The 27,149-nt window shown below is 28.0% G+C and overlaps 6 protein-coding genes and 1 pseudogene across 7 annotated transcripts in view; 3 read left to right on the top strand and 4 right to left on the bottom strand.

The window, feature by feature from the left end:
• Positions 1–45: 45 nt before the first annotated feature.
• On the bottom strand, positions 46–792 carry LOC145185919 (protein ZBED8-like). The gene has a single exon (XM_080061961.2). It carries the CDS (start codon positions 790–792, stop codon positions 46–48), a length of 747 nt encoding a protein of 248 aa, XP_079918087.2.
• A 596-nt stretch (positions 793–1,388) lies between these two features.
• LOC149885936 (uncharacterized) lies at positions 1,389–3,009 on the top strand (annotated as a pseudogene).
• A 1,348-nt stretch (positions 3,010–4,357) lies between these two features.
• Positions 4,358–27,149, bottom strand: part of LOC149885926 (E3 SUMO-protein ligase ZBED1-like) — a 131,892-nt gene continuing 109,100 nt past the window's right edge. Inside the window, exon 2 of the mRNA XM_090092448.1 lies at positions 4,358–4,698. The gene's annotated coding sequence lies outside the window, so the exon portion shown is untranslated. The remainder of the gene's footprint in view (positions 4,699–27,149) is intronic.
• LOC149885935 (uncharacterized) lies at positions 4,790–5,628 on the top strand. The gene is made up of 2 exons (XM_090093895.1): positions 4,790–5,169; positions 5,312–5,628. The coding sequence occupies exons 1-2, from the start codon at positions 5,092–5,094 to the stop codon at positions 5,591–5,593; spliced, it is 360 nt and encodes a 119-aa protein (XP_089950021.1). The 5' UTR covers positions 4,790–5,091; the 3' UTR covers positions 5,594–5,628.
• Positions 9,680–17,778, bottom strand: LOC145184413 (uncharacterized). Of its 2 annotated transcripts, XM_090093221.1 has the most exons (6): positions 17,656–17,778; positions 17,395–17,555; positions 16,983–17,172; positions 10,518–10,744; positions 10,216–10,367; positions 9,680–10,128 (listed from the first exon to the last, which is right to left on the bottom strand). In XM_090093221.1, the coding sequence occupies exons 1-6, from the start codon at positions 17,660–17,662 to the stop codon at positions 10,050–10,052; spliced, it is 816 nt and encodes a 271-aa protein (XP_089949347.1). In that variant the 5' UTR covers positions 17,663–17,778; the 3' UTR covers positions 9,680–10,049. The 2 variants fall into 2 exon arrangements, with proteins under 2 accessions (XP_089949347.1, XP_089949348.1); XM_090093222.1 differs by lacking the exons at positions 9,680–10,128; positions 10,216–10,367; positions 10,518–10,744 and adding an exon at positions 16,728–16,824.
• LOC145184401 (metabotropic glutamate receptor 3-like) lies at positions 11,148–16,742 on the top strand. The gene is made up of 8 exons (XM_090093220.1): positions 11,148–11,211; positions 11,289–11,336; positions 12,541–12,629; positions 12,820–12,929; positions 13,097–13,387; positions 14,057–14,191; positions 14,454–14,853; positions 14,990–16,742. The coding sequence occupies exons 3-8, from the start codon at positions 12,551–12,553 to the stop codon at positions 16,534–16,536; spliced, it is 2,562 nt and encodes an 853-aa protein (XP_089949346.1). The 5' UTR covers positions 11,148–11,211; positions 11,289–11,336; positions 12,541–12,550; the 3' UTR covers positions 16,537–16,742.
• On the bottom strand, positions 20,530–26,376 carry LOC149885934 (uncharacterized). Its single transcript, XM_090094295.1, has 10 exons — positions 24,335–26,376; positions 22,733–22,925; positions 22,469–22,579; positions 22,218–22,340; positions 22,065–22,130; positions 21,591–21,713; positions 21,238–21,410; positions 21,077–21,141; positions 20,838–20,932; positions 20,530–20,719 (listed from the first exon to the last, which is right to left on the bottom strand). Exons 1-10 carry the CDS (start codon positions 26,222–26,224, stop codon positions 20,619–20,621), a joined length of 2,940 nt encoding a protein of 979 aa, XP_089950421.1. The 5' UTR covers positions 26,225–26,376; the 3' UTR covers positions 20,530–20,618.

Raw genomic sequence — 27,149 nt, 5'->3', positions numbered from 1 at the left:
TGCAAAAAGTTCATATCATCAAGAATTTCAAAAGTCTTTTTCTTTTCAATCAAAAAAGATTTCATTTGGTTCTAATAATTCTACGAACTTATATAAAGCATCACTACTTGAAAGCCACCGTACAGCACAGTAAAATGATAGGTCATTTGGTTTGTCAGCAAGATCCAATTCATCAATAAAGATTTTAAACTGTCTGTGATTTTTAGCATTTGATCGAATGTAATTTACAATTTCTGTCACTGACTTTAGAACGATTGAAAAATTAAAATGTTTTGCTACTAAATGTTCTCGATGAATCAAACAATGAACTGGAATGAACTCTGGATACTTAGGATCACTTTTTAATAAACCAATAAGTCCAACATGTTTGCCAACCATTGCTGGTGCACCATCTGTAGCAACACTAACAAGTTTGTTGATAGGTGCATTGGCTTTTAGTAGAACTGTTTCAAGAGCTTCCTTTACATCAACTCCACGAGTTGTATCTTTTAGCTCAACCAAATCTAGTAATTCTTCTTTCACAATTGCATCTGATGTTACATACCTAACAAATACTGCCATTTGAGATTTATCTTGAACATCTGTTGATTCATCCAGAGCTAAACTAAATGCTTCACAGTTTTTTAAGTCATTCAACAATTGCTGCTCAATATCAGCACTTATCTCAGATATTCTTCTTTCAATTGAATGTCGAGAAATAGGAATCTGTGAAATTAACCTTTGGATTTTGCTATTTTTAGGATCTAAAACTAAGAGGACATCTGAAATATTTTGCTTTAAAAAATTCTCCATCAGAGTAAGAATGTTTTACTCTTGCAATGTTCCATGCTATAACAAAACTTGCTTCTGTAGAAATAGTTGATTCTTTACTGAAAGATGAAGCATTCATTTGATTGTTAATTATTGTTTTGAATAACTCAATTTTATTTTTCCTGTAATCTGAATTTAATGGATATTCCTTGGAAAAATTTATGTTTAGTTTCGTTTAGTGGCATTTAATATTCCCTGACTTGTTGTGAGCAAGTTCTTTACTACAAATTAAACATATCGGTTTATTTTCTTTTTCAATAAATGCAAATTTTTCTGTCCAATCTTCATTAAATATTCTTTTCTCGTCATCAATTTTTCTTTTCTTACTGTTGTAGCGAAGTGGATTATTGTTAGTATTTACTTTGTCCATTTCAAAAAAATAAGTTTTGCGATTAAGTAAAGTTAATACGAAAAGAGTCGAAATAAAATTCCAAGAGCCGCATGCGGCTCACGAGCCACGTTTTGGCCATCCCTGCTATAGACCTTTTCATAAAGCATTCCGTGAAAACGAGACAGTGTTTGTAACAATCATAACAAATGAACGATATTTAAAAATGGCAATATCATCTGGGTTGTAATGTGCTTCTTATGAATGTTTTTCATATAGCTATGATTTTGTAGATGGAATTAGAGTTCCTACAAATATTAGTTCTTTCACATTTCCAGCCGAAACTGGAGATAAGAATATTTGGTGCAACTTGATAAAAAGACAAGAAAATAAAGATAGTTTCAAAATAACAAAATCTACTCGATTATGTCAAAAGGATTTCTTACAAGAAATGATCCATAGAACCCCTGGTGGTACACGGATAAGACTTATAAAAGGTGCTAGGCCGATATTGCACTCATGGAATAACTTTTTAGTAGAAGATACATCTAGAAAACCACCAAGTTTCAGTCAATGTTTAAAGAAAATATGCAGGCCTCAACTTCAAAGATTTGATGACGATTCGTCTGCATCAACATTATTGTTACCGCCGCTAAATGAAGTAAATTCCTTTTTATCAACATCATTTTTAATGCTAGTTATAGAAGTAGATTCTTTATTGCTCATATATGAACTGGAAAAGGAGAACCACATATTAAAGGTTGATTTAGAAAGGAGTAATGAATTTCTAGGTGTACGTTGCATTTGTTTCACTGATCATATTATGGAAAATTATAAAAGTTGTAATCATTATACTGGTTTTCCATCAATTACATTTTAAAAGTTGTTTTAGAATTTTTAGACCCTGGTGAAAATGGAAGAAACATAATTTTATACAACAACAAAAAAACAAAGATAAGTTCATCCACTGGACGTCCAAGAACATCAAAGCCACTTGATACATTTATTTTAACATTGACTTGTTTACACAGGAATTTTGATCTTCATCATTTATCGTTTTTATACAACATTTCAGAAGGAACAGTCTCGAATACCGTAAATACATGGATAAATTTTATGTATATAAGACTTGGATCAATCTGCATATGGCCTAGTATGGAGCAAGTTACGAAAACAACGCTGCAATCAATGAAGGAAAAGTTCCCAACTGTGAAGTGTATCATTGATTGTGTAGAGTTTAAGGTGGAAACACCATCTAAATTATTTATGCACAAAATTATGTATTCAGATTACAAAAGTCACACAGCAGTTAAAGTTTTAGTAGGTTTTGCACCTGGGGGAGGATTTACATTTATTTCAAATGCCTACCCAGGGAGTATTTCTGATAAAGAAATTGTTATTAAAGTGGATTTTTAAGTCAAGCATTATGGAATCCAGGTGAAAGTGTAGTGAGTGACCATGGCTTTACATAAGCAGAATACTTCAGACCACTTGGTGCTAATCTTGTTTTACCATCATTTTTAAGGGGTAGAGAACAATTTACTGTTGAGGAAACAGTTTTAAGTCAACAAATTGGAAATGAAAGAATCCATATGGAGAGAATGATACAGAGGTTAAAGTGTTATCATATATTTGATTATATATAGGAAGTACCAGAGAGCTGACATGTAAAGTAAAGCGAAGAAGCGTAAAGATGCTGCATACTACCTTTACAGCAATTTTGCTAAGAATTTAGAAAACAGATAAAAAAAATTAAAAATATCTTATATATCAAAAAATAACTCCTGATGTTGAAAGAGTTTTAAATACTTTGTCTGATTTAGTGTTTTTTACTTAATGTTACTTTAATAATTACCTTTTTATTTTGACTATATTAGTGTATTTTATTTTATATTTAAGTTTATCTTATATCTATTAAGAAATTAAAAAAAAAAAACATAAAAAACTAAAAAGTTATTCCATAACTACCTTAAGAAGGAAAGGAAAGAGTTTAAAAATGGAGGGCTAACCTTAGGCAACAACTATAATACTATACATAAAGTGCCTCTCAAGAAAAGAAAAGAATCCAGAAATGGAGGGTTAACCTTAGACAATAACATAGTAAATGAAAATTAAATTTTAGAAACTAAATAGAGAAACCACCACCACTTATCACCTCTAAACCCTACAAAATTTTTGGTAAAAGATAAGTTTGTTTTGATTGTTACAAACACTGCCTCGCTTTGAAAAATCTCCATTCTCCGTCGCAGATATCTATGAAAAGGTCTATTCTCTAACAAAAAAAACAAGGTCTCGTTTGTTGTATTCTGACGTGTAGTTTTTATTTTATGGCCTTTCAATTTTTCATGATCCGAATTCGTTATTTTACGCGCAGTCAGTCGCGAAAGGGTTAAAGCAATTAAGTTATTTTCCGCAAATGTTTTTATATATACGAAATTTGTCATTTCTTAAATTTGGACTTTCTTAAAGCATAGGACTTTGTTAGATCACTCCACGGTAACCATGTCTGATAAACTCACTTTTCTTTTCTGCCCTCATGATAAAAAAATATTTTAAAACAACTATTTCTGGACTGAAACTATAAAAATTTCAGGTTTTTCTTTGAAACTTTGAAATGCGAAAAATAAATACACAAATGAGAAGTAAAAAAAAATTACGTGACATGAGAACGGTGGTTTTTTAGTTAAGAATGATGTAATCCAAGACTATCATCTAACCTACGAGAAACCTATTTCTTTGAATACATTTTAAAACATCTTAGGAAAAACAATGATAATGTAGCCGTTAGAAAACTGATGATGACGTTCAAAATTAGGTTCGAAAAATTGATTTGCTTGGTAATGAATAATAAGGAGTAATTAATTTTCAGTGTGGTAAGCAAAAAGTAAGAGAAGTAAAGTTCTTTTTAAAAACTTTAAATTTGAAGAGTATTACAATCGCTTTGTCGTAAAAGGGTCGTAAAGTGGCTGTGAAAGTGTTGGAATTTTAGACTGGTTTAATTTTGATGGAACAGCTTTTGTTTAAAATTGATATAGGTGGAGTCAACCAACAATTATATAGAGGCGTAAGAAAACTATAAGTAGACAGTGATCAAACAAATGGTGAAGTTTCAAAAAGATAAGGCTACAATTAAAACAATCTTGTTAAATCGATGCAAATGAGGTGCATAATCTGCAATAAAACACGTTGGAGATAGAGACCGCCGATTCGTTACTGTTTATCGGTTTGCGGATTGTGCACCGAATTATCTATGCTAAACGGTTCAAATTACTTACGGATTGATTTGATCCGAAAATAATGTATCGGAAAACAATTCGTTAAAATTTTTTCGGATTATTTTTTCGGATTGCAATCCGGATTCGATACTTTCGGATCGGATTGCAATTCGAAAAACTTTTTTCGAATTGGAATCCGAACCGATATTATTTTTACGGATTTATACGGATTCAGAATAAAAATGCTTTTGAAATAAGATTCATTTTTATTCATTTATAATATTCAAATATACAATGAAACGAAATGATTTCCTTGTTAAGAAATAAAAAAAAGTCAAAATCACACTGAAAGTTAATCATTTTCCAAATTCATTTCCTGGGGCCAATGCTATAAACAATTCGAAGTTTTTTTCGAGAAAGAAAATCTTTCGTAAAAACGCAATTTTTCACGTACGAAAAAAAGTTCGTAATCTCGAAGAATTTATCGCTGTTTGTATTTTTTTCGCCCATTGCTATAAAGCATAAAACGTAAACGTCACTAAAATTCACGAACTTTTTTTATCCGTAATATATAGTAGTAATATAATAGTAATTTTTATTGTAACTTTTATTTATTAGGCCTACTTAATGAATTTAATTAGTCATTAAGTATGCTGTGCTGTCTATTCTATTTTTATGAATATTTTTAAATTCTAGTATTTGGTGTTTAAAAAATCTGTGTAAAATTAAAGTAGAAACATGAATTTAATTTTTTCGGATGAAGACTTAGATTTCGAAGTTGCAGAAAATGAGCTTCGCCACCGATTGCCTCGAGAGGTTGGTGTTTAAAACATTACTTAAAATTACTATATATATATATATATATATTTTTTAATGATTTTTTATCGAACAAAATCAGAAATCATACTAAATAGGCGCAGAAATTATATTTTTGTTTTGTTTTTCAATATCATTTTAGTTTAATGGTCGCTTTTTTAACGAAGATGTTTCTGACAACGTTTTTCGAGAGCAGTATCGAGTCCCAAGAGCTGTATTAGATTTTTTAGAAACTAGGCTTAAAGATGATTTGCAACATTATACTAAGCGAAATAAAAGCATTTCAGTACTTTTCCAAATAATGGTATTTCTTCATTTTATTGGCACAAATATTTTTTTTCATGTTCTCAGAGACTGTCATGGAATCTTTACCAACACAATTTATAGTATTATACAGTGTAGGAGAAGCTATTTTCAATGTTAGTGTATTAAGTTAATAAAACTATTGGAAGTATATATATATTTACATGAATGTAAAATCTTTATTTAGAAATATGATTGATTACATACTTATATTATGTTAATATATACTATATATTACATACTTATACTATAACATTTGTAAATATATATTTAAATATATATATATATATATATATATATATATATATATATATATATATATATATATATATATATATATATATATATATATATATATATATATATATATATATATATATATATATTTAAATATATATTTACAAATGTTATAGTATAAGTATGTAATATATAGTATATATTAACATAATATAAGTATGTAATCAATCATATTTCTAAATAAAGATTTTACATTCAAGTTTATATACAAATAGTTATAAACTAATGTAAAGTAAACTACTAACAGTGCTAATGATATATAACAAGGGTAATAATAATGGCAATTTAATCATTCTATTCAAAAACAGCAGAGATATATTACAGTATATAAAATTAACAATGATAACATGATGTAATGTATAGTATATATCAATTTTATATATATATATATATATATATATATATATATATATATATATATATATATATATATATATATATATATATATATATACATACATATATATATATATATATATATGTAAATATATATATACTTCCAATAGTTTTATTAACTTAATACACTAACATTGAAAATAGCTTCTCCTACACTGTATAATACTATAAATTGTGTTGGTAAAAATTCCATGACAGTCTCTGAGAACATGAAATATATATATATATATATATATATATATATATATATATATATATATATATATATATATATATATATATATATATATATATATATATATATATATATATATATATATACATACATATATATACATATATATAAAATATAATGTAGCAATACATATTTTTATTTAAATAGTTTGCTAATTAAAACATACTAAGCTTCCCAAGAAGAACCTCTTTGTTTTCTCTTATTTATATTGCTAGTAACATTTTAAGTTCTTTAGACAGCATTTTATTTGTTGTGTATTTGTGTATTATTTTGTTGTGTATTTGTGTATTATATGGCATATTTATCGACTATTTATACTTTTCTTTAGTCAAACACTATGAAAAATTTGTTTAACCAGAATTACTATCGAAAACATTCATAAATAAGTATGGAATTTTAAATTCACACATGCATTGTTAGCGAAGCACAACAAGGAACTGAATAATAGATTAAATGCAGTTTTTAAGTAATTAGTTTATTATGAAGTTACCAAAATCCTTTTAAGCTTTATCTATAAAATATCTGCATAAAAACACAAACAAAGAATGTTCAATGATTTTGAAGCGCTAACGTTGTTCCAACAATGGCCGCCAAAAATCACGAAGAAAATATCTAAAATTGAGATCAAAAATCTGTCTGAAGTTTTTTTTCGAAAAAACGCATTTTTTATCTGAAAAGGCGATTCCCTTGTTCGTTTATAGCATTGGATTTAATAGCGAAGTTTTTATCTTAAAAACGGAGTTTTTTGAATGTTTATAGCAATGGACTTTTTTTTTCTTCGCTTTTTACGGCAAAAACTTCGTGTTTTACGGAAAAAACTTCGTTTTTTATGTTTATAGCATTGGCCCTTGATCTGTTGAGCGAATTGTTGTAGGTTAAGATTTCCAAATAGGACTGATTGAAAATAAAAAAGAAATCCACTATTTATAGGACGCGCACATAATAAAAATGTAATTTATTGGACCACACCATTTAATGGTGACGCGATCGGATTGTAATTCGTATAATTCGCTAAGCGAACTAAAGTTAAATTGATTCGTAAAAATTTTTCGGATTAATAATCCGAACAGCAAAGAGAATCCGAAAAAAAAAAAATCCGCTAGTGGTTCGTAAAAATTTTTCGGATTAATAATCCGAACAGCAAAGTGAATCCGCAAAAAAAAAATTCGCTTGTGGTCCGTAAATTAGTTTTCGGATTATTAATCCGAAAAATTTTTACGAACTGACTGTTTTAATCCGCAAAATAAGTCGGATTGGCTTTTTGCGGATTTTACGAATCGAATCGGCGGTGCCTAGTTGGAGATATTCTAAGTACTAATTTTGATGTTAATTATCATTTGGATATGTTTGGTTTATCGTAGTTTTGATTTATTTTGTGTTTGACAACATTTTAATCTTTATTTGTAATGTTTTAGTGTTACATCCTAATGCAAGATTTTTTAAGGACAAATTTTTTGAAAATGATGCTATAGTAAGGTCAATACTTTCTTTTTTAATTTCTAGTTTTAATTTTATAATACTTTAAATTACTTTTAATCAGAAAAAATTTAATGATTTTTTGATTTTTTTATATGCGCAATATGAAAAAAATATAATATTTCTGACTTTAAAAAAAAAACAAGATTTCTACATGTAATAACAAATCTAGGTTGTTCTACAAAGTTTTTTTTAAATAGTTACTCTTAGCGAACAACTCAATTTTACTTATGAAGCCTTCAAAATATTTATGATACCTTCTAAAGCAGAAACTTCAGCGTAAGCTTAATGTGTATATTAAAAATAATTCCTAAATCGTCACGGTAATGTCACAACCACCTAAAACATCTTTTAAGTGTTAAATAGTGAGTAAGTAGTTAAATGAACCTAAGTCATCTCTTAGGAGTTGATAATAAGTAGTTGAAATGTATAGTTTACACATTCTTCAATATTATGGTAAATTCGTCTAAATCATGAACCAATGAGAAATTAGATTTTTGCTACAAGAAGTAACAATGTAAGAGCGGTTTTTTTATGATGATAAAGTGTGAGGGCGGTTGGTTTTTTTATGTTAGGGTGGTTTTTTTTAGGTTATGTTGACGTTGTTAGTATGAGGTGTGTAGTTTATGTGCGACGAAGATTAATAGAGATTTAACGAGGTATGGGTTCGAGGGTTAAAGGTTGAGAAAGGGAAGGGTTAGCTCTCTCTGGTCATTAGAAATTTATTTTTCTTTTTCGTTCATCCAAAAAAACTGTTTTAATTTTATTTTTGAGATTTTTATAGTTTTCTATTATTGCTTGTCTTGGTTGCTAAATCTACTTCTTATTAATTTACATGACAGGGTAAAAAAGTCTCTGCGTGTATGTCTTTTTTAATCGCTGTTTTTTTAAAATTCTCCTTTCTTACATGTGACATAACAAGACATGACACGTGACATAATAAGAGCAACAAGTGACATAACAAGAATAATAATAATGTTATTTTTTCTTTTTAGTTTTCTTAAAACATGAAAAAAGGACTTAGGCAATTATGATATGATCGTGACAAAATGCTTAATAAATATTACGCTCATAGGTTGGACGATATCTCACGGCCCATTCAATAAACACCTCTTAAATAATTTGCAACTTACAATTTGCTTTGATTTGAAGCTCTTACTTTAAATGCTGAACTAACAAAATCATCCAAAAAAAAGTTCAGAAATTAAAAAAGTGTGAATCCCCAATGAATATTCGCATGTCACAAAAAAATAAATCTAGAATCCTTCTAACATTTCCTTTTTTAGATGGGGGATAGGTGTAATGTTCTCAAATACGTTTTTTTTGGGGTGGGGGATGGGTTTCAATCTTCTCAAATGTGTCTTTTTTGGGGCAGGGGATGGGTGTTAATGATCATAAATGCGTCTTTGAAAGTCTTGTGAAATACTGTTTTTAAATTTTATTAAATTTTGTTTGCACGTGAAATTTACTTTTAGTAACTCTTCTCCGTCAAATACCAATTTCATAATTACTAATTATTAATAGTTTAGCAATTATGAAATTTTTAATTGAAAAATTGAGGATCTCACTGATCAACCTCAGTGATATCTTCATTTCTTGAGGCAGTGAAGATGCCGCTAGGTTGCTAAAACTGTAATAGCGTACAACTTAAAGCATTTGCTTCAGCGTATCTTCTTAAATTTAACTAAAAATATGAAAAAAAAGAAATGCTTTAAGAAGATCTATTATTCATATTTTTTTTAACCAGGCGTCCGCTAACTGTAGAGAAAAGTAGAAATTTCCGAAAAAAAATAATGAAAGAGCTTTACTTAGATTCGTATTGATATATCTTATTTTCTTTTGCACAAAACATTTCTTATAGATATGATTTTCTATAAATATAAAGTTTTAAAAATATTGTTTCAATATAAGTATAATCGAAAATACTTCTACTTAAAATTGAAGAATTCAGTTCTTAAAATACTTAAATCATACTTCGTCAAAATGAAAAACTGAGCAGCTCTTTACATCCGGTTTTTGTATGTACGGAATAAAGATGAACATTTTAAAAAAAGCTGACATTACTTACATAAATAATCGTTTTTTAAAAATTTTCAACTTTGATGGATTAAAGGAATTTTAAAACTGGATTTTCAAAATTTTGAGATTTAAGTACTTGCAAGGTTTTATAAATTTAAGACATTACAAGCAAACCCGCATCGACTAACTTTTGTATCTTGTACCGTGTGACAGAATCTGCAGATTTTAGTAACCTAGAAAGAAATTTCATTTAAAATGTAATAAACGAGAATATAAAATAGTTGTAGAAGAAAATGGGTTAGAAATAACGAATTTTTTACTTTTCAACTTTCGTCGGATCTGATTTGAGACACGTAAACAAAAGCTGAATATCTCTGGATTGCAATATTGATACCATTTCCGGATCTGATAGTATATAATTTAGTTTATCATCGTCACCACTTTGGTACTTTTTTTGCTCTTTAATCACTGTCTGTAAAATTCAAAAAACAACTTTAATTAGATTTTCATCTTCTTTTTCTCAGTATTTCCAAAAGTTTAATTTATACATTTAAGAAAGATAATTTTCATAGGAGAAGTAATAATTATAAACTACTCTAACAGAAAAGAGAAAAAAAATAACCTTTCTTTTCTTTTCCTCTTTTGCTAAACTGATAAAATGATTGCTCATAATTGCTGAAAATTCTTGAAAAAAATGATGCATTTCAGCATTACTTTGACACTTAGTCATTATTTCGTTGGGATTTTTATGAAACTGAGCGATAAGCTCACCAAATTGCGGATCAAAAAACTTTTTAGAAAGATTTGGATGAGAGCGAATTTTCTCAAGTAGGTCCTCAGTAACCCATTCTAAATCGAAAATAAAGCTACAAGGAAAGTGACTAATAAATGCAAAACTATTTTTTCAGCGATTGAAATTTTTTCCAATCTCTCGCAACACTAAGTCCGTTCAAAAGGTTAATTTTAATGCAAGAGACCATAATAAATTTTCTAATTAGGAGTCTGTAAAAAAATTTATCAGCAGCAATGTCTTTTTTTTTAAAAAAAGAACTTTTACATGCATCATTACAGTTGAAATGACATGAATCTATTAAAAAGGAGTGTCGCAATTACCCATAACAATAATAAAAGCGCGGCATTCTCTATAAAACAATGACTACACAATTCATAAAAAACGCAGTTTGAGTCATACATCTTTCAGCATTGGTAAGTCATATAATCGATATATACACCAGTCATTCAAAATTTTAAGAATTGAATTGAAATTGGAAAACGTAAACTGAATGTCAAATGAATTTTTCTGCATGCATTTTGACGTATGTGAATAAATGTAATTTTTAATCTTGACTTTCTTGCATTTTCTTGAGTTTTTTTAAAATTTTATTTTTATTAGGGTTATTATTAATTTCGCAGCTACAAATTCGAGCAACGATTGAACAAGGTAAGCTTTTCAAAATTTTTTTGACTAATAAAATTAATTTGAACTGTTTGCTTATCCTGCTGTAATCAAATAAATCTTTTTTTCACATTTCAATCAATTTTCTTCTTCAAATCCCAACGAGGTAAAGAAATGTCACTTTCGAGAATTTTAAGAAAGAAGCCAAGTGATCATTCGGCTAAACAACTCCCTCTTTCTATTTGTTCCAAACAAACGAAGATTGTCATTCTTTTAATTTAGAAGAGAAAAAAGAAAAAAAAAACAGTAATGAAAGATGCAAAGATGTAGAAGGATAAGGTTTGCTCACTGATCATTTAAATGATATTAAAAAGATTAGGCAATGTGTTACCGCTTAAAACTATAAAACTGTCTTCAAATTGAACAAGTTATTCAAATGTTATTCAGATGTCAACTTTTTTCAAATTTTTTCAATTTTTCAATGTTATTCAACTTTTCCAATTACACTTTTCTTTACAGAAAGAACATTAATCACTTACATTGATATTGTGAGGGCCGTCTTTTTTATATAATGCTTCATTTTATTGAGGGTTACGTATGGATTAAGGAGGCTTAAGGGAGGTATGGGAGGTATAGGCTCTAGTGTTAAATAAAAGTATCGTAGAGGTTGGGGCTAAGGTTGAGGGTCTGGGGACTACTTGGTTAGGAAAGGGCAAGGTTTAATTGTTAAATGGTTAAGGTTGTGCTCTAAGTGTTAACACTCTTTTATTCATTACGTTAACGAAGTTACAAAAAGCTTAAAAACTCTCTTTAAAAGACTCCCTTAAAAACTCTCTTTAAAACTTCATTTTTTTTTTGAACTTTTATATTTTTTGCTTGTTTTTGGTAGTAATACCTATTACTCATTTATTTATGACAGGTTGATTAAGTCTCTGTGTGTACGTCTTTTCCCAGTTGTTTTTAATTTTTCTTCATTCTGCTCTTATCTTATCATTTATTTACATAAGGGGTTGATGAATCTTCATGTACACGTCTTTTCCCAATCGTTGTTTTTGACTAAATTCTTCCTCCTCACAACATAAATTAGTAAAAGAATAAAATTTAACAAGCAAAACGATCCTCTTTTCAATGAAAGTTTATATGAAAATTGAAAAAAAAATTTTTAAAGTTAAAAACACGAATAAAAAATTCTTTAAAGTTTTTAAAGGAATTGATTTTTTGCTTTAACAAAATAACTTTAAATTTTTAGTTATCAAAGAATGAAAGGCTTCACAATTTATTCAGCGTTTATCTTAATCATAACCCTTACACAGTTTGTCGCTGGAAGGATTGTTCTTGGTATTGATGCTTTTCGTTAAAAAAAAATCAATTACATTTATTCTCATTAATCAACATATACTTTAACGGCTTATACGACTCGATACCACAGCTCACTGCACAAGTCACTGCACAAGTTACTACATTTATACTGCTTTTGCAAGAATCATTTACCTGCTCTTTTATTTACCTGAATTTTTTCACATTTCAGGCAATGGCACGTTTATGTTTAATGGCATTTTCCCAGTTACTACCGAAGAAGAAACAAATATACAATCAGGATTAATGATGGTTGAGGCAATGAAGTATGCTATAAAAACGGTTAGTCAAATTATTACATTTAAGATCGACGAATATAGATATATACCTCACTAGTACATGATAGTAATGCAGAAAAACTCAAATGAACCTATTATAATATTAAAAGCTTTCTCTCTGATTATCTTATGAATTCGTTTCCTATTTTCTTTGCATTATTTAAAAAATAGGTCAATAGCGATCCCAGTTACCTTCACGGCTACAAGCTGGGCATCAAAAAAATATTTAATGTAGATAAAATAAATGACGTACGTCAGAAAATTTTGGCAACCTTCAAAGAAAAAGTACCATTTCTGATCGGTCCATATTCGTCCGAAACTTCATACATAGGAAGCATTTTAACCGGTACTTTTAGTCAAATAACAATCAGTTATGGTGCAACATACAGCGACTTTGATGCTAGTGATCATAATCATGAAAATATGCTAAGAACAGTTCCCTCTGATAAATTCCGCATTCAGGTAAGCCATTAAATTTATTTCAGTTGCGACGAGTTCTTTTATTCTCTTAAACTCAACGCAAGTTGGATTTAAGAAAATGAATAGATAAGTGTTACTTCATAAAAATTTAACATATTTTTTGGAACTAATACTTATTCTTATAAATTTCATTTCGAAAATTAAGTAATATACTTATAAGTTCCATAAATTTCAACGTCTATTAAATGAACGTTTTATTTGGTTATAGACCCTCCTGTAAAAATTGTGCTAAACCCAGGGTGAGTTTCTAGAGGTTATGATTGATATTTAACTGCCAATAAAACTGAAGTGGATTCGAGGCTTCATTTCAGTTTTACCGGTAACACTCATGACTCTTAAAGTGAATGTAATTCCATCAGGCGAACTTGATTTTATACTGTTAACTCGGGATAGCTTAAAAATAACTTTTTAGGTCTTGAATAACCGGAGACATTTAAACAGAGACTTTAACAGAGATTTGAAAAAAAAAAGTGTTTTCGTTTTAAGATAATCATTAAAAACAAGTTTCTAATTTGAAACTAAAGCTTTCAAAACCAAGAAATTTAAAATCTTTTTCTGAAGTCCAATCATTTCAAACTTTAATATTTATCCCACCTTTTTCGAAAAACAACCGGAAACCGTTAGAGAACATTTTGTGTTGATTTTGTTTAGGTAGCACTGGATCTTATCAAGAACTTAAAGTGGAATTACTTAGCAGTGGTAAGTTCTTACGGCTATGACGGAGAAAGCGATGCAAGACATTTTATTGCAAAATTACCGACAATTGGTGTGTGTTTGGCAGAAAAAGTAAGAAATTTTATTTGGAAATTATCAATATAATTGCTTGGCTAAAAAAATAAGACAACGATCAGCCCTTTTGCATCTTTTATGAAAAAGACCAAAAAAAAGAAAATCTATAAATCTCTTTATGAATAGAAAAGTTACTCCCTTTTGAGAAATTCTCAATTTTCCTCCCAATATTTCTATGTCACTATTATAACTTTTATAGGATGAATTAACGTGAATATTTTTTCTTTTTTTACATAAAACTATACATTTAATATGATAGATCGATTTACCAAACAACCCTTCTTTAAAACATTACGAAAAAACTCTGGATGTACTTAATACAGACAAAGAGAAACGATTAAAAGGAGTGGTCATTTTCACAAACAAGAAAGATACGAAAAAACTATTCTCAATTATGAAGAGTCAGTTTATGTACAAAAGATTCGTATTAATTTGCATTTATGGTTGCACAAATTATGTTGAAATTATTGAAGGACTAGAAGATATCTTGAATGGAACATTAAGCATTGATATTGCGTATCGTGAAATGCCAGGATTTGAAGAATATTTTACCAATCTCAAGCCCACTAACAACTCTGAGTTATATTTTAAGTTAGCGTGGCAGAAAGTGTTTAACTGCTCTTTATCTGGAGAAGATTTTAATAGGAAAAAATGTACAGGTCGGTACTTTTCATAAAAAAACAAGACTTACAAAGAAATCACTTTTTAGGTTAAAATTCAATAAGCGCAGAATGTTTCAAAATTTACAAGATTTAAGTAAATGTTTTTCTAATTTCATTATTTTTCTATTTTTAGGCGATGAAAAATTTTCACGGGGAGTAGGTTACTACCCTAACACTCCAGTTTTCACAGTTATGGATGCAGTGTACGCAATTGCTGATGCCATACACGTTTATCTAAGTTATGTCTGTCAAGATACCATGAATTGGATGCAAGGAAAAGAAAGTTGTGTACTTGATGCTGAAGATCGAAAGATGTATTCTAACCATATTTATGACATGCTTATAAGAATGGCTTATATTGATGGTACGCTAGAAGATTTTAAAGTACCATATAAGAGAATTTATGAGACTGTCAAGTATGATATCCATCAACTAATGGTTGTAGATGGAAACTCCACAAACATATTGAGAGCTAGTTGGTCTCTTAAAAGGCCTGAGTTGCATTTACAACCTGATAGAGTACTTTCTGAGAATATGCCAGAATTTTACTTAAATTACACAAATGAAACACAATTAGCACCAATCATAACCTGCAGTAATGAGTGTCCTTTAGGGTACATTAAGATAAATGATTTAAACTTAGAAAAAGAAAGATGCTGCTGGACTTGTAAAAAATGTCCATCAAACAGCATTTCTGTAAACAATACATGTGTAAAATGTAAATACACAGAAAACGTTAATTTTGAAAAAAATTCCTGTAATCAACTCCCAGAAATTCATCTAAGTGTTGGCGGAAAAAATCCTGATTCCTTACTTTTAGTACTACTACTTTTTGCTATACTTGGAATTTGTCTGCTGGTTTCATTCACAGCTTTGTTTGTTTACCACCTTGATAGTAAAATAATGAAGAGATGTGGAAAAGATTTATTTTTTTTGATCTTACTGGGCATAGGATTGCTGTTTGTATGCCCAATTTCATTTATGGTATATCCTTCAATGTTAGTGTGTATTTTTAGAGGTGCTCTCCCTGGGATGGCTTTTCTCATATGTTATGCACCTCTGTTTCTTCGAATAAGTCGAATATATAGAATATTTGTTTATGCAAAAAAATCAGTTTACAGCCCTGTACTGATTAGTGCGCAATCACATGTGATAGCAGTTCTAGCAATTGTGTGTGTTCAAATATTAGTAGCAGGCATTTGGTTTACAGAAAAAACACCCATAGCTTCATATACTTTAACTGAAAAGAGTGATTTCATTACCCTTCAGTGTTCTGGAAATGAAAGTCCTGTGTCTATGTTTATAAATCTAACTTTGAGTGTTATATTTATGGTAGCTTGCACAATACTTGCATTTAAAACACGACATTTTCCAAAAAACTACAATGAAGCTAAATTTATTGGGGTTACATTATACATTACCTGTGTGATATGGGCAGTATTCTTACCCACCTATTACTTAACAACTGGTAAAGGTATTTTTTTGCGAGAATATCTTCTCTGCACTTTATGCATCACTATAGGTTTTGTAAATTTGTTTGGTTTGTTTGGTCAAAAAGTGCGGCTTTTAACAATCCCAAGACTTAAAGATGAAGATGCTAACAACCCAAAAACATGGTCAATCAGTCATTCAAACGAGTCACAACTAGTAGAGTTGAAAACTGGCAATACCCATGCATAAAATTGGAATTTAATCTCTATACTTGTTAGTAAACAGAAAGGCTTAAGAGATAAAATAGCTTTAGAAAAAACAACAGCATAAGCATTTAAAATGCATTATTTTCACCAGTTTGCACTAACTTTACACATTCTGTAGGATAGCTATGCAATTAATAATATATAATATGATATGTAGTGAATTTAGATGAGGTGTAGATAATAGGTTAATAACTTGTTTTTTTTGTGTGTGTGTTTCTTTTTTTAATAATTTCTAAAGCTAGGAGCTCATTTACTTTTATTAGAAACCACCCTGCAATGCAAATAGATGCTTGATTACCATTTAGAACTTTAAAATCATGTCATTTTAACATTTATATAGAATTGCGCTACTTGAGCAAATGAAAGATATGAAAAGATCTTATAACAATTTAAACAATTATAAAAAAGTGATTTAATTATAGACTTTACCAGTAGAATTGAAGATTGGTGGTATATTGCTTGTCATTGCATTTTGAACTTCTGCTAAAACATATTTGTCTTTGACGTCTTTCTTTTCAACGTCATCTCTGTTTGATATTTTATTGTCACTCAAAAGGAAACCTTTCTTAAATCCACAATAAGTTGATTTTTCATTTCTAAGATCTTTATTCCTCAAATTCTAAAGATGAAATAAACTCAGCTTCAAATTGAAAAAAAAATTCAGCAAAATTATGGCAACAAAATCTAAACATACACTTATCAAATACTTAGGACTTGCCAAAGTTCATTTTGTTAGACAACAATATTTTAAACTATATTAAAAAAATAAATATGCAGTAGTCAATTTAAAGGGAAAAATTTTTTAAACTTTAGAAGTTGGTTTTATATTTATACAATTTACCTTTTTTGAGGATGAAGTCTCAAGTAAATCAATAATTTTCTTTTCCCTTGATTCATTTTCTGATACTTCCAGATACTCTTTGCTAAGACTTGTACTCTTTGAGTACAAAGGACTTAATCTGGTAATCATCTCTGTTAAATCCTCTAAAGGCGGTACATCATCTAACAAAAATAAAAAAACTTAAATTCCACCCTTTTGACTAAAGCAATTGAATGTTTTGAATGAGAATAAATTTCTAAAGGTTAAACAAACCACTTTTACCTGCCATTGTTGACTACTTGTTTATAACACAATAATATAAGTTCCCATTTAAATAGCAGCTATATCTCTAAGTTCTAAAGCTTTTTTTTTACATACATACATACATACATACATACATACATACATACATACATACATACATACATACATACATATATGTTTGTATACATGCGTGTATGTGTATATAAAACTTTAGAAGTTGGTTTTATGTTTATGTTTATGTATATATATATATATATATATATATATATATATATATATATATATATATATATATACAGTACTGTGAACAAGTTTTAGCCCACCATAAGTTTATAGATATTTTTGATTTTATTGTAAAAATATAAAGGACTTTGAACTAAAATGAAGTAAAATGAAGTAAAAAAAATTAGGATTATAGACACATATATTATAAACAAAAATATCTAGAAACAAATTTATAAAATATGATACAAAAAGAAAGAACAATTAATATTTCGTATGTCCGCCTTTGACATATGTAGACAATCAGGGCAATAAGCCTCTCCTACCCTTCTTCTTATATACTGTAGTCTTCTGCTACCGAACAATTCAAAGTTTGATTCATCTGTGTATAGTACACGGTTTAACATTCCTTGCATCCAATTATTATGCTGTTTTGCATATTTAAGCCTTTTTTCTTTATCGCCATGACGTAGAAAAGGCTTTCAAACTGCAACACACCCTCTTAACCAAGCTTTTAGCAAATATCATCAAATGCAAGATGAGGAAACATTTGTCCCAATTGCAGCCTGAATGTCTTGGGCTAGTTCACTGGAGGTTTTTTTCCTATTTCGCAGAGACGCATTTTTAAAATACTTTATGTCATGTTTTGTAAGCTTTGGAGGTCTTCCACTTCAAATTTTATCCTCAAGAGATCCCGTGTTTTTAAATTTTTTTATAATTTCTCTAATGGCTGTCCTTGAATATTTTGTTTTTTGGACAATTTGTTGTTGAGAATAACCTTCTTCATGAAGCATGATAATTTTTTTACGTTCCAGTAGTGGAACTTTACCCATTTTATTACTTAAATAACAATAAAAATAATAATGCAAAAGAAAAAAAACAAAAAAAAAACAAAAAAAAAACAACGTAAATTAGAAGTTTCGCTCTTAAAAAAACAAAAAAATAAGATTAAACACACAGTATCTATGAAACGAAGTATCTATGAAATCTTTGTAAACTGTACTATCATCTAATGAAGCCTTCACAGCAATAAATAAACAAAAATGCAAGAGCAAACTAAAAACAAACGAGCTGATACGAATTGGGTTTAGATCATCATACAATAAAAATAAATACGTTAGATATCTAAATACAAAAATCTTTGTAAAATTTTGATAAACATTGCTTTTGTTTGTTAAAATAGTGTTTAGTATTGTTTGAAGTTAGACATTATTTTATATAAAGAAATAATCGGAAGCTATTATTAAAAATCTGTTAAAAAAACACGAGTTTTAATAAGTTGGCTAAAACTTATTTACAGTACTGTATATATATATATATATATATATATATATATATATATATATATATATATATATATATATATATATATATATATATATATATATATATATATATATATATATATATATATATATATATATATATATATACACACACACATGTATACATTATTGATAAATAACCGATAAGTAGTATTACTGATAAATCAAAATGAGTAATCTCGCAAGTAACTTTGTCGCATAGCGATTATGACATTGTCACTAGTGGTTCGCATTTTCCTCGAACAAAATTCATTTGTATAAGCGGATGTTTTTAAGGAAACCTGAAGAAAGACCGTCCTTACAACGTTTTAGTAATATCACACGTCCTGGTCAGTAAAACTTTCCTCAAAGTTTTTAAAGGAAACAAAAGATTTCAAGCTGTTAAGAAGATGTTTAGATTTAGATTTAGATGATGATGATTTTGATTATGATGTAGCAAGGAATGTTTACAAATAGAGCTCAAATGTTTACCAACTGTTTCAATGTTTTTCTCTTGTGAAACTACTGATATTGCTTAAAAAAGAATTTCGAACCTCCTAAGCCTTCTCTGATAGTTTCTCCAATAAGAATATTCATATTTGCAATGACTTTGGCACTATTAATTGATATTTTACTGAGGCAGGTATATAAATCCCAACCATATTCTTTACAAGCAATTTAGAAGTATTAGTACAATATTTATTGAAGTTTACTTAACATTTGGTATTTATTCGACGAAGCTTGAAAAATAATCCAAGACCTTTTAAATGAATTATATTAGCAGGATCCCAGCAAACAAAAAGACGTCTTTTAGTCGTCTTTAAGACGTCTTTTCAAGATCGAGGAAGACGTCTTAAAGATGTCTTAAAAAGGTCTACGTTGTCCGTCGAAAAGACGTCTTACTCAAGACTGTTTAAAGACGTCTTACTGAAGACAGCTTAAAAACGTCTTGTCTAAGACGGATTAAAGACGCTTTATTCAAGACGGTTTACTGAATATAACCAGCACACAAAAAACGTCTTTTAGTTGTCTTAAAGACGTCTTATAAAGATCAAAAAAGACGTCTTAAAGATGTCTTAAAAAGGTCTACATTGTCCGTCGCAAAGACGTCTTGCTTAAGATTGTTTAAAGGCGTCTCACTTAAGACGGCCTAAAGATTTATTTAATTATGTATTAAGAAAACTGTGTAGTATTAATGGTATATTTAGGTTGCGATTACCTATTGTATTAACAACATTAAAAACACTATTGAGCAAGTTCAAGTTCTTACTTTGTTTTTTGGAAACATTATTAAAGAAGAAAAAGAAAATTATTAAAAAAAAAAAACAACGCAAATAATTTAAAAAGGTACATATAATACAGTTAGTTGGATTGTTACCAAGTATCTTTCTATTTAACAATTTATACAACATATAATAATATATACAATATATAACAATAAAAAAGAATATTTTTTTATTTTGTTTTTTGCCGTGAAGGAGCATTTTTACAATACCGTCCAATTTGCTGTTTAATTTCAGCATTTGAAACCTTTTCAAATCTTCTTTTTATAACTTCTAAAAATCAAATTAATCATGTAGGATATATTTATCAAATATATTGGAAATAAATTTAACTTAACATAGATTTTTAACTAAATTAAAAGTTGAATAATTTAAACCTATTTTGGATTACCTTCTATTAAGTCATACAGTTTAGTTGATAACAAACCAATCTTTCCACCAGAACCTTTTAAGTTGAACTGTGTCAACAGGTTATTTGTAAATAATCTTAAAAACATATCGAATAAATGATAAAATTTATGAAAAATATTAAACAATTTATAATTATTGATTTCCATAATTACTATACATGAAAAATATATTTACCACAAATACGAAAAATGATTCCTATGCAAAATGTAATAAAAAAACCTATTCATGACCAATCTTGTCAGTTGTTTAAAATCTTCTGCACCTAAAAAACTGAGCTGTTTAACCTAAATAAAAGTTTGGCAAAATAATTATAAAAAAATAACTATTTTCACTTTTAATTTATATGGATTATAAAGATTTACATATGGATAAAGATTTACCAAATCAAGTCGAACACAATCATCCTCTAAACTTTTGATAAAATCCTCATACTCTGCAATAGTGTCTAATTTCTTGATTGCAAAATTACTATTGGATTGTTTGTTTATAGCTAAAATAAGCTCCTGGTTTTCAAGAACCTTTGAAACCATCTTGAACATCATGTGTTGGTATTCTAAATTATATGAAGAAAATGAAAAAAGAAATATACAAAATGCAAAACATTTATTAATACATTTTCAAAATTGTTTACAAGTATTATTCTTATACCTAAAAAAAATCCAAATGTGAGAACAAACTCTCCACATTTTACTTACTCCAAATAAAAAAATCAAGTAAATGTTAAAAAGCTTACTTCCAACTTCCATAGGAAACTTATTTTTAAGTAACTTCTCAGATCCAAGCGCTTGAATCATGGTTTTTTCTTGTATGTCTGTTTTCTGAAGCTTTTTGTTTGGTTCTGATGTATGAGGTATAACTAAAGCAAAAAAAAAATTATGTATATAAATAATAAAAAGTTACTTTTTTAATCTGCAACAAATCTTTTTAAAAAATTTTTGGTACTTTGTTATTATTAATACATTTTTTTCTTATTTTAGGCTTTAGCTCCTCGAGACCACAAAAGTTGATAGGTAAGAGGAGGGGGATTATAATATTTTTTAGTTTAGAGTCTATAAAAAAAAATTATATATAAAAAAAAATTTGATTGTTCCATTTCAGTTGATTGTGAATGTAAAAATAAGTGAGACAAAGATAAAGTTAACAATAAAAGAATATTCCAACTTTAATGAACAAAAAATATAGTAGAAATATCAAAAATAATACATACATAGTGCACCAGAATATGAAGGTGATTGTTCCTCTGTAGTTGAATGTAGAGGTAAAGAAGTTTCAGCTAAAAATAGGAATTCAGTAATAGTGTAGATTAAAAATATATAAATTCTAATTTTGAAAAAATTGAAAATTAAGAGACAAAATGTACCAGAACACAGATTAGATTGTTTGGAAGTAGATCCAGATGACAAATTAGAGTCAAAAGATCTTTTTAATGGTTTTTTCAACACAGATTTAAAAACTGGCGGAGGCAAAGGAAAGTCAAGTAACTCTAAAACATAATAGTTTTATTTATTTTTCTTTTAGTATTTATACAAACATATTAATTTACAATATAGATTTGACATTAAACAAATAAAAATAAATAATTAACATAAATATAATTAAATGTAATTATACCATTAACATTACTTTTCACTTTAAAGGTATCTTTGGAAACACAAATATCGATTTCATCTTCTTCCTCTGTTGCTGTGGTGTAACAATATTCTTTTAGTTCTTCCATATTATCTAAAAGAATCAAAACTTTTATAAATCCAATATAAAATCAGATATTTTGCCAGCACATACATGGTGGCAAAATATTTGATGTTTATATTGGATTTATAAGAGCTATAATATATATATATATATATATTATAGCTCTTATAAAATATTTCATACCACTCTCAAATTTGATTTTAACAAGTTTATATTTGTCCCATGTCTCATCCACATCCAATTCATCTTTAACAGCTGCACCTGCAGGCCAGAATAATATTTTTTTATCAGTATCTATCCACCTTCTAGGAACAACATCTTCTATTTCCTCAAAGTTCTCTATCCAAACAGCTCTTGCCCAAATCATGGTGTAAAACTAAATCATGAAAAAAAAAATAAAAAATTTAAAATATCAACAAAAGTCTTATATTAAGTTGGAATAACAGAAATAAGTAGCAATAACAAAAGACAACTGTCTTTTAATTTAAAAAACTTATAAAGGAATGAAAAGGAACAAAAAAAATCATTAGGTTAATAATTATGGTGATAATGACAAGGAAGAGCACTAATTTGTCTGAAAAAACAGACAAATAAAACAAAAAAAGGAATTAAAAACAGCGTTAAAATAACTGTGTGGGCAGTTTAAATAAATCTGTTTAATATTTTAAATATTTAAGATATTTTACTTCATCACTAACTATTAAAGGTAGTTTTAATAAATAATCTAAATAATAAAGAAATGAAACAATGTTATAATAATGTTATTATATATATATATATATATATATATATATATATATATATATATATATATATATATATATATATATATATATATATATATATATATATATATATATATATATATACATATATATAACTTTATTTTTAACTTTATTTTTCCATTTTATTTGTTTTTTACAGTTTATATTTTTGTTTAAAAAGATAATCTTTAATTGAAATTATCTTTGCTTTATTTAAAAATGTATTTAAATGTAATTATTTATCATTTTTTGAAATTTAAAAAAACCACTTTTTAAGTAAAATTCAGTAAATGAACAAATAAAAGAAATAAAGTTAAAGAGCTAAAAAAGTAAAATTAAAAAAAAAATTATCTAAGAGATTTAATTTTTTATAAAATTGTTTCATTTCTTTATTATTTAGATTATTTATTAAAACTACCTTTAATAGTTAGTGATGAAGTAAAATATCTTAAATATTTAAAATATTAAACAGATTTATTTAAACTGCCCACACAGTTATTTTAACGCTGTTTTTAATTCCTTTTTTCGTTTTATTTGTCTGTTTTTTCAGACAAATTAGTGCTCTTCCTTGTCATTATCACCATAATTATTAACCTAATGATTTTTTTTGTTCCTTTTCATTCCTTTATAAGTTTTTTAAATTAAAAGACAGTTGTCTTTTGTTATTGCTACTTATTTCTGTTATTCCAACTTATTATTAGGTTTTTGTTGATAATTTAACTTTTTTTTTATATTTATTTTTTTATAGATAATTTCAATTAAAAATTATCTTTTAATACAAAAATATTAACTGTAAAAAACAAATAAAATGGAAAAATAAAGTTAAAAATAAATCATTATATATATATATATATATATATATATATATATATATATATATATATATATATATATATATATATATATATATATATATATATATATATATATATAACTTTGGATACAAGATGCAAATTAATTAAACATAATAAATATAAAATATTTAATCAAAAGAAATTTGAACTTAAAAACCTTTCAATTAATGTTCTATTTCATGCAATAAAGGAAAGCATGCAAGACCTCCCTTCCAAGGTAGAACAACAACCTTTCGGCAAAGATTTTCCATTTTTAACTCAACAAACTTAACTCCAATTTCATCAATACTTGGTATGAAGAAAATTTGAAAGATTTTAGACTGAATAGGTTGTGTATATAAATCATTTTGTAAATCAAGTCTAAATATTCTACACTTAAAAAATCCAGATGATAATTTCTCATCAACAAAACAAAATTGATTTTCTCCTATGTAAAAACATGAATTATTCAGCTTCACTGAAACTTTTAGTTTTCGAGATTTTGTATTTAACATAGATTGTATACTTTGATATTGCTTGGCTATTTGAAAAACAGGACTCTTTGAGTTTTTTACTGCTTTCTTTAATGTCTGCATATAATTTTCGAAGGGAAAACAAGATATGTCATTTAGTGAACAATCAAATTTAACAACATCATCACAAATATGAAGTAAGCAGTGAACATTGTAAACACAGAATGAATTTGTATATAAATGTTTTGAGTTGATAACAAAATAATTAATGAGTTCTCTAGCAAAAGCAAGATAATGTTTCCTAAATTCACTGTCTTCATTTAAGAGAATTACCATTGCAACATGCAATGTTAGAAAATGATTATAAATTTCTTTGCTAACAACACCCTTTAAAACTAAGGGACCAGTGTATAAGATAAATTGTCTGAACTCTGTTGCTTTCCACTGATCTAACTCTAAAAGGGAACGTGGTTGTCGAGCAAATTCAGATGGCATCATACCACGTAAGCTTAACAGATTATCAGATATTTTTTTTATTTGGCCATTTGAAAGTCTACAATGTTTTGGACCAGACTTTAAAAAAGTAAGTATACGTCTTACTACACCAAGACAAACCATGTGCATGTAATCCAAAATAAAATCAGAAACACAAGATATTTTAAGTTGAGCTAGAGGAGTAAGAGATTTCTGATGATCAGTGTACAAAAAGGAATTAAACTCTTCAGTTAATCTTGGAGTTGATGCGTTGTTATCAATATAAACCACTCTATGCTCTTCATAAAATCCTTTAACTTGGCATCGTTCACAGGAGTAATATCCTGTATGACTTTGTATACATTTAAGAAAAGAGCGAGAAGGTGCATCACATATGAATGCTTTAAGTGTAACATCAATTTTTTTATCATTATAGTATAAACCTTCACCACTTAACAATAAAGATTCTTTGAGAAAATCATTAAGAAAACCATCCAAGCAGTCTGGTTTACCATCACCACAGAAAAGTGCAATGATAAAAATATAGTTCTCTATAAGACCAAGTATTGGCCATAATTGAAGATTAGAAGATTTGAAAAGAGGTAGCCCATCAACATTAATAGTAATTGATAACCCAGTACATTGAGAATCATTTTTCAAATTCAAAAAATTATTTATGCCATCAGCAATAGTAAAGTAAGCATAAGTTCCACCACACTTCCTATCTACTGTAACAACTTTAGAGGGTTTTAAAAGCGTTCTTGCATCTTTTGGTAACTCTGAATGACCATGTTTTTTAAGAATACTCAAAAGCTCGTTTAATTGGTTTTGAGAAATTTTGCTTTTCGAAGACCACATTGCTAAATCTTCTGATAATGTTTCTGTTGTCAAAAGTGGTGCTGCATTAAAACATTCAAAATTCTCATAATTACAACTCAAAGACTTATTGTTTTCTTCTTTAAAAACATTATTTAGGGCTTTACAAGGATTTTCAGGCTCAGCCTGAGAAGCATTAAAATCAGGATTCAAATTCGATGTACTATCATTAATATCTTCATCTTCAAATGTCATTATAAAATTCAACATACTTTTATTCAAGCGACGACGCTTCATTCTATTTTCAGTTTCCATAATGATACCTATATAAAACCTTTTTCTAGAATAATGATTTAGAGAATTAATATTGGTCGAGATAAAACTTTTTATGAAAAATTTCACATCTTTAAAAGACACTAAGTTTATTCACGCCGAAAGTCTTTTTAAAGACGTCTTTAAGACGACTAAAAGACGTCTTTTTGTTTGGTAGAATTATTCGAAAAATAAAGACGTCTTTAAGGCGTCTTACGAAGACGAGCGATTTTTCACTACGATACAGTCTTTTAAAAGACGTCTCTAAGGCGTCTTACGAAGACGAGCGATTTTTCACTAAGATACAGTCTTTTAAAAGACGTCTTGAAGACGTCTTACGAAGACGAGCGATTTTTCACTAAGATACAGTCTTTTAAAAGACGTCTTGAAGACGTCTTACGAAGACGCGCAATGTTTCTCGACCATACAGTCTTTTAAAAGACGTCTTAAAGACATCTTGAAGACGTCAATCGAAGACAAGACCATTTAAAGACCTGAATAAGACGGTCTTAAGACGTCTTATGTTTGCCGGGATATATCAGCAGATAGTTCGTAAAAAATCTTCTGGCCGTATTCTCATCATTGTTAGCTCCCGCACCTCCTGGTCACACGTAGAGATATTTATAAAGTGAAGTCTTTGAAAGAACTCCTCTTGGGTTTTCTTCTTCCCGAAGTCAAATTTCATTTCTTCAATATAAGTCTGTATGAAATATGCCAAAAGTATTCAAAAAAATGGAAGCGTTTATTAGTAGTAATCGAGAGTTTATGGAACCTTGTTTCCATAAACTCACGATGGCTACTAATTAAACTCACGATAGCTACTAACTAAACGCTCATCGTCAGGTTAGAATTATTTTGTTCTATCTCCCATTTTATACGTTGAAAGAAAGTTTTTGATTTTTTTCTATAAGTAAAAATTATTTAAAAT

Source organism: Hydra viridissima, unplaced genomic scaffold, assembly GCF_058129835.1.
Source record: "Hydra viridissima isolate aposymbiotic clone 2 unplaced genomic scaffold, HvirCarnegie_v1 scaffold_7, whole genome shotgun sequence".
Classification (NCBI taxonomy): Eukaryota; Metazoa; Cnidaria; class Hydrozoa; order Anthoathecata; family Hydridae; genus Hydra; species Hydra viridissima.
This window is presented reverse-complemented; position numbering and strand designations above follow the sequence as displayed.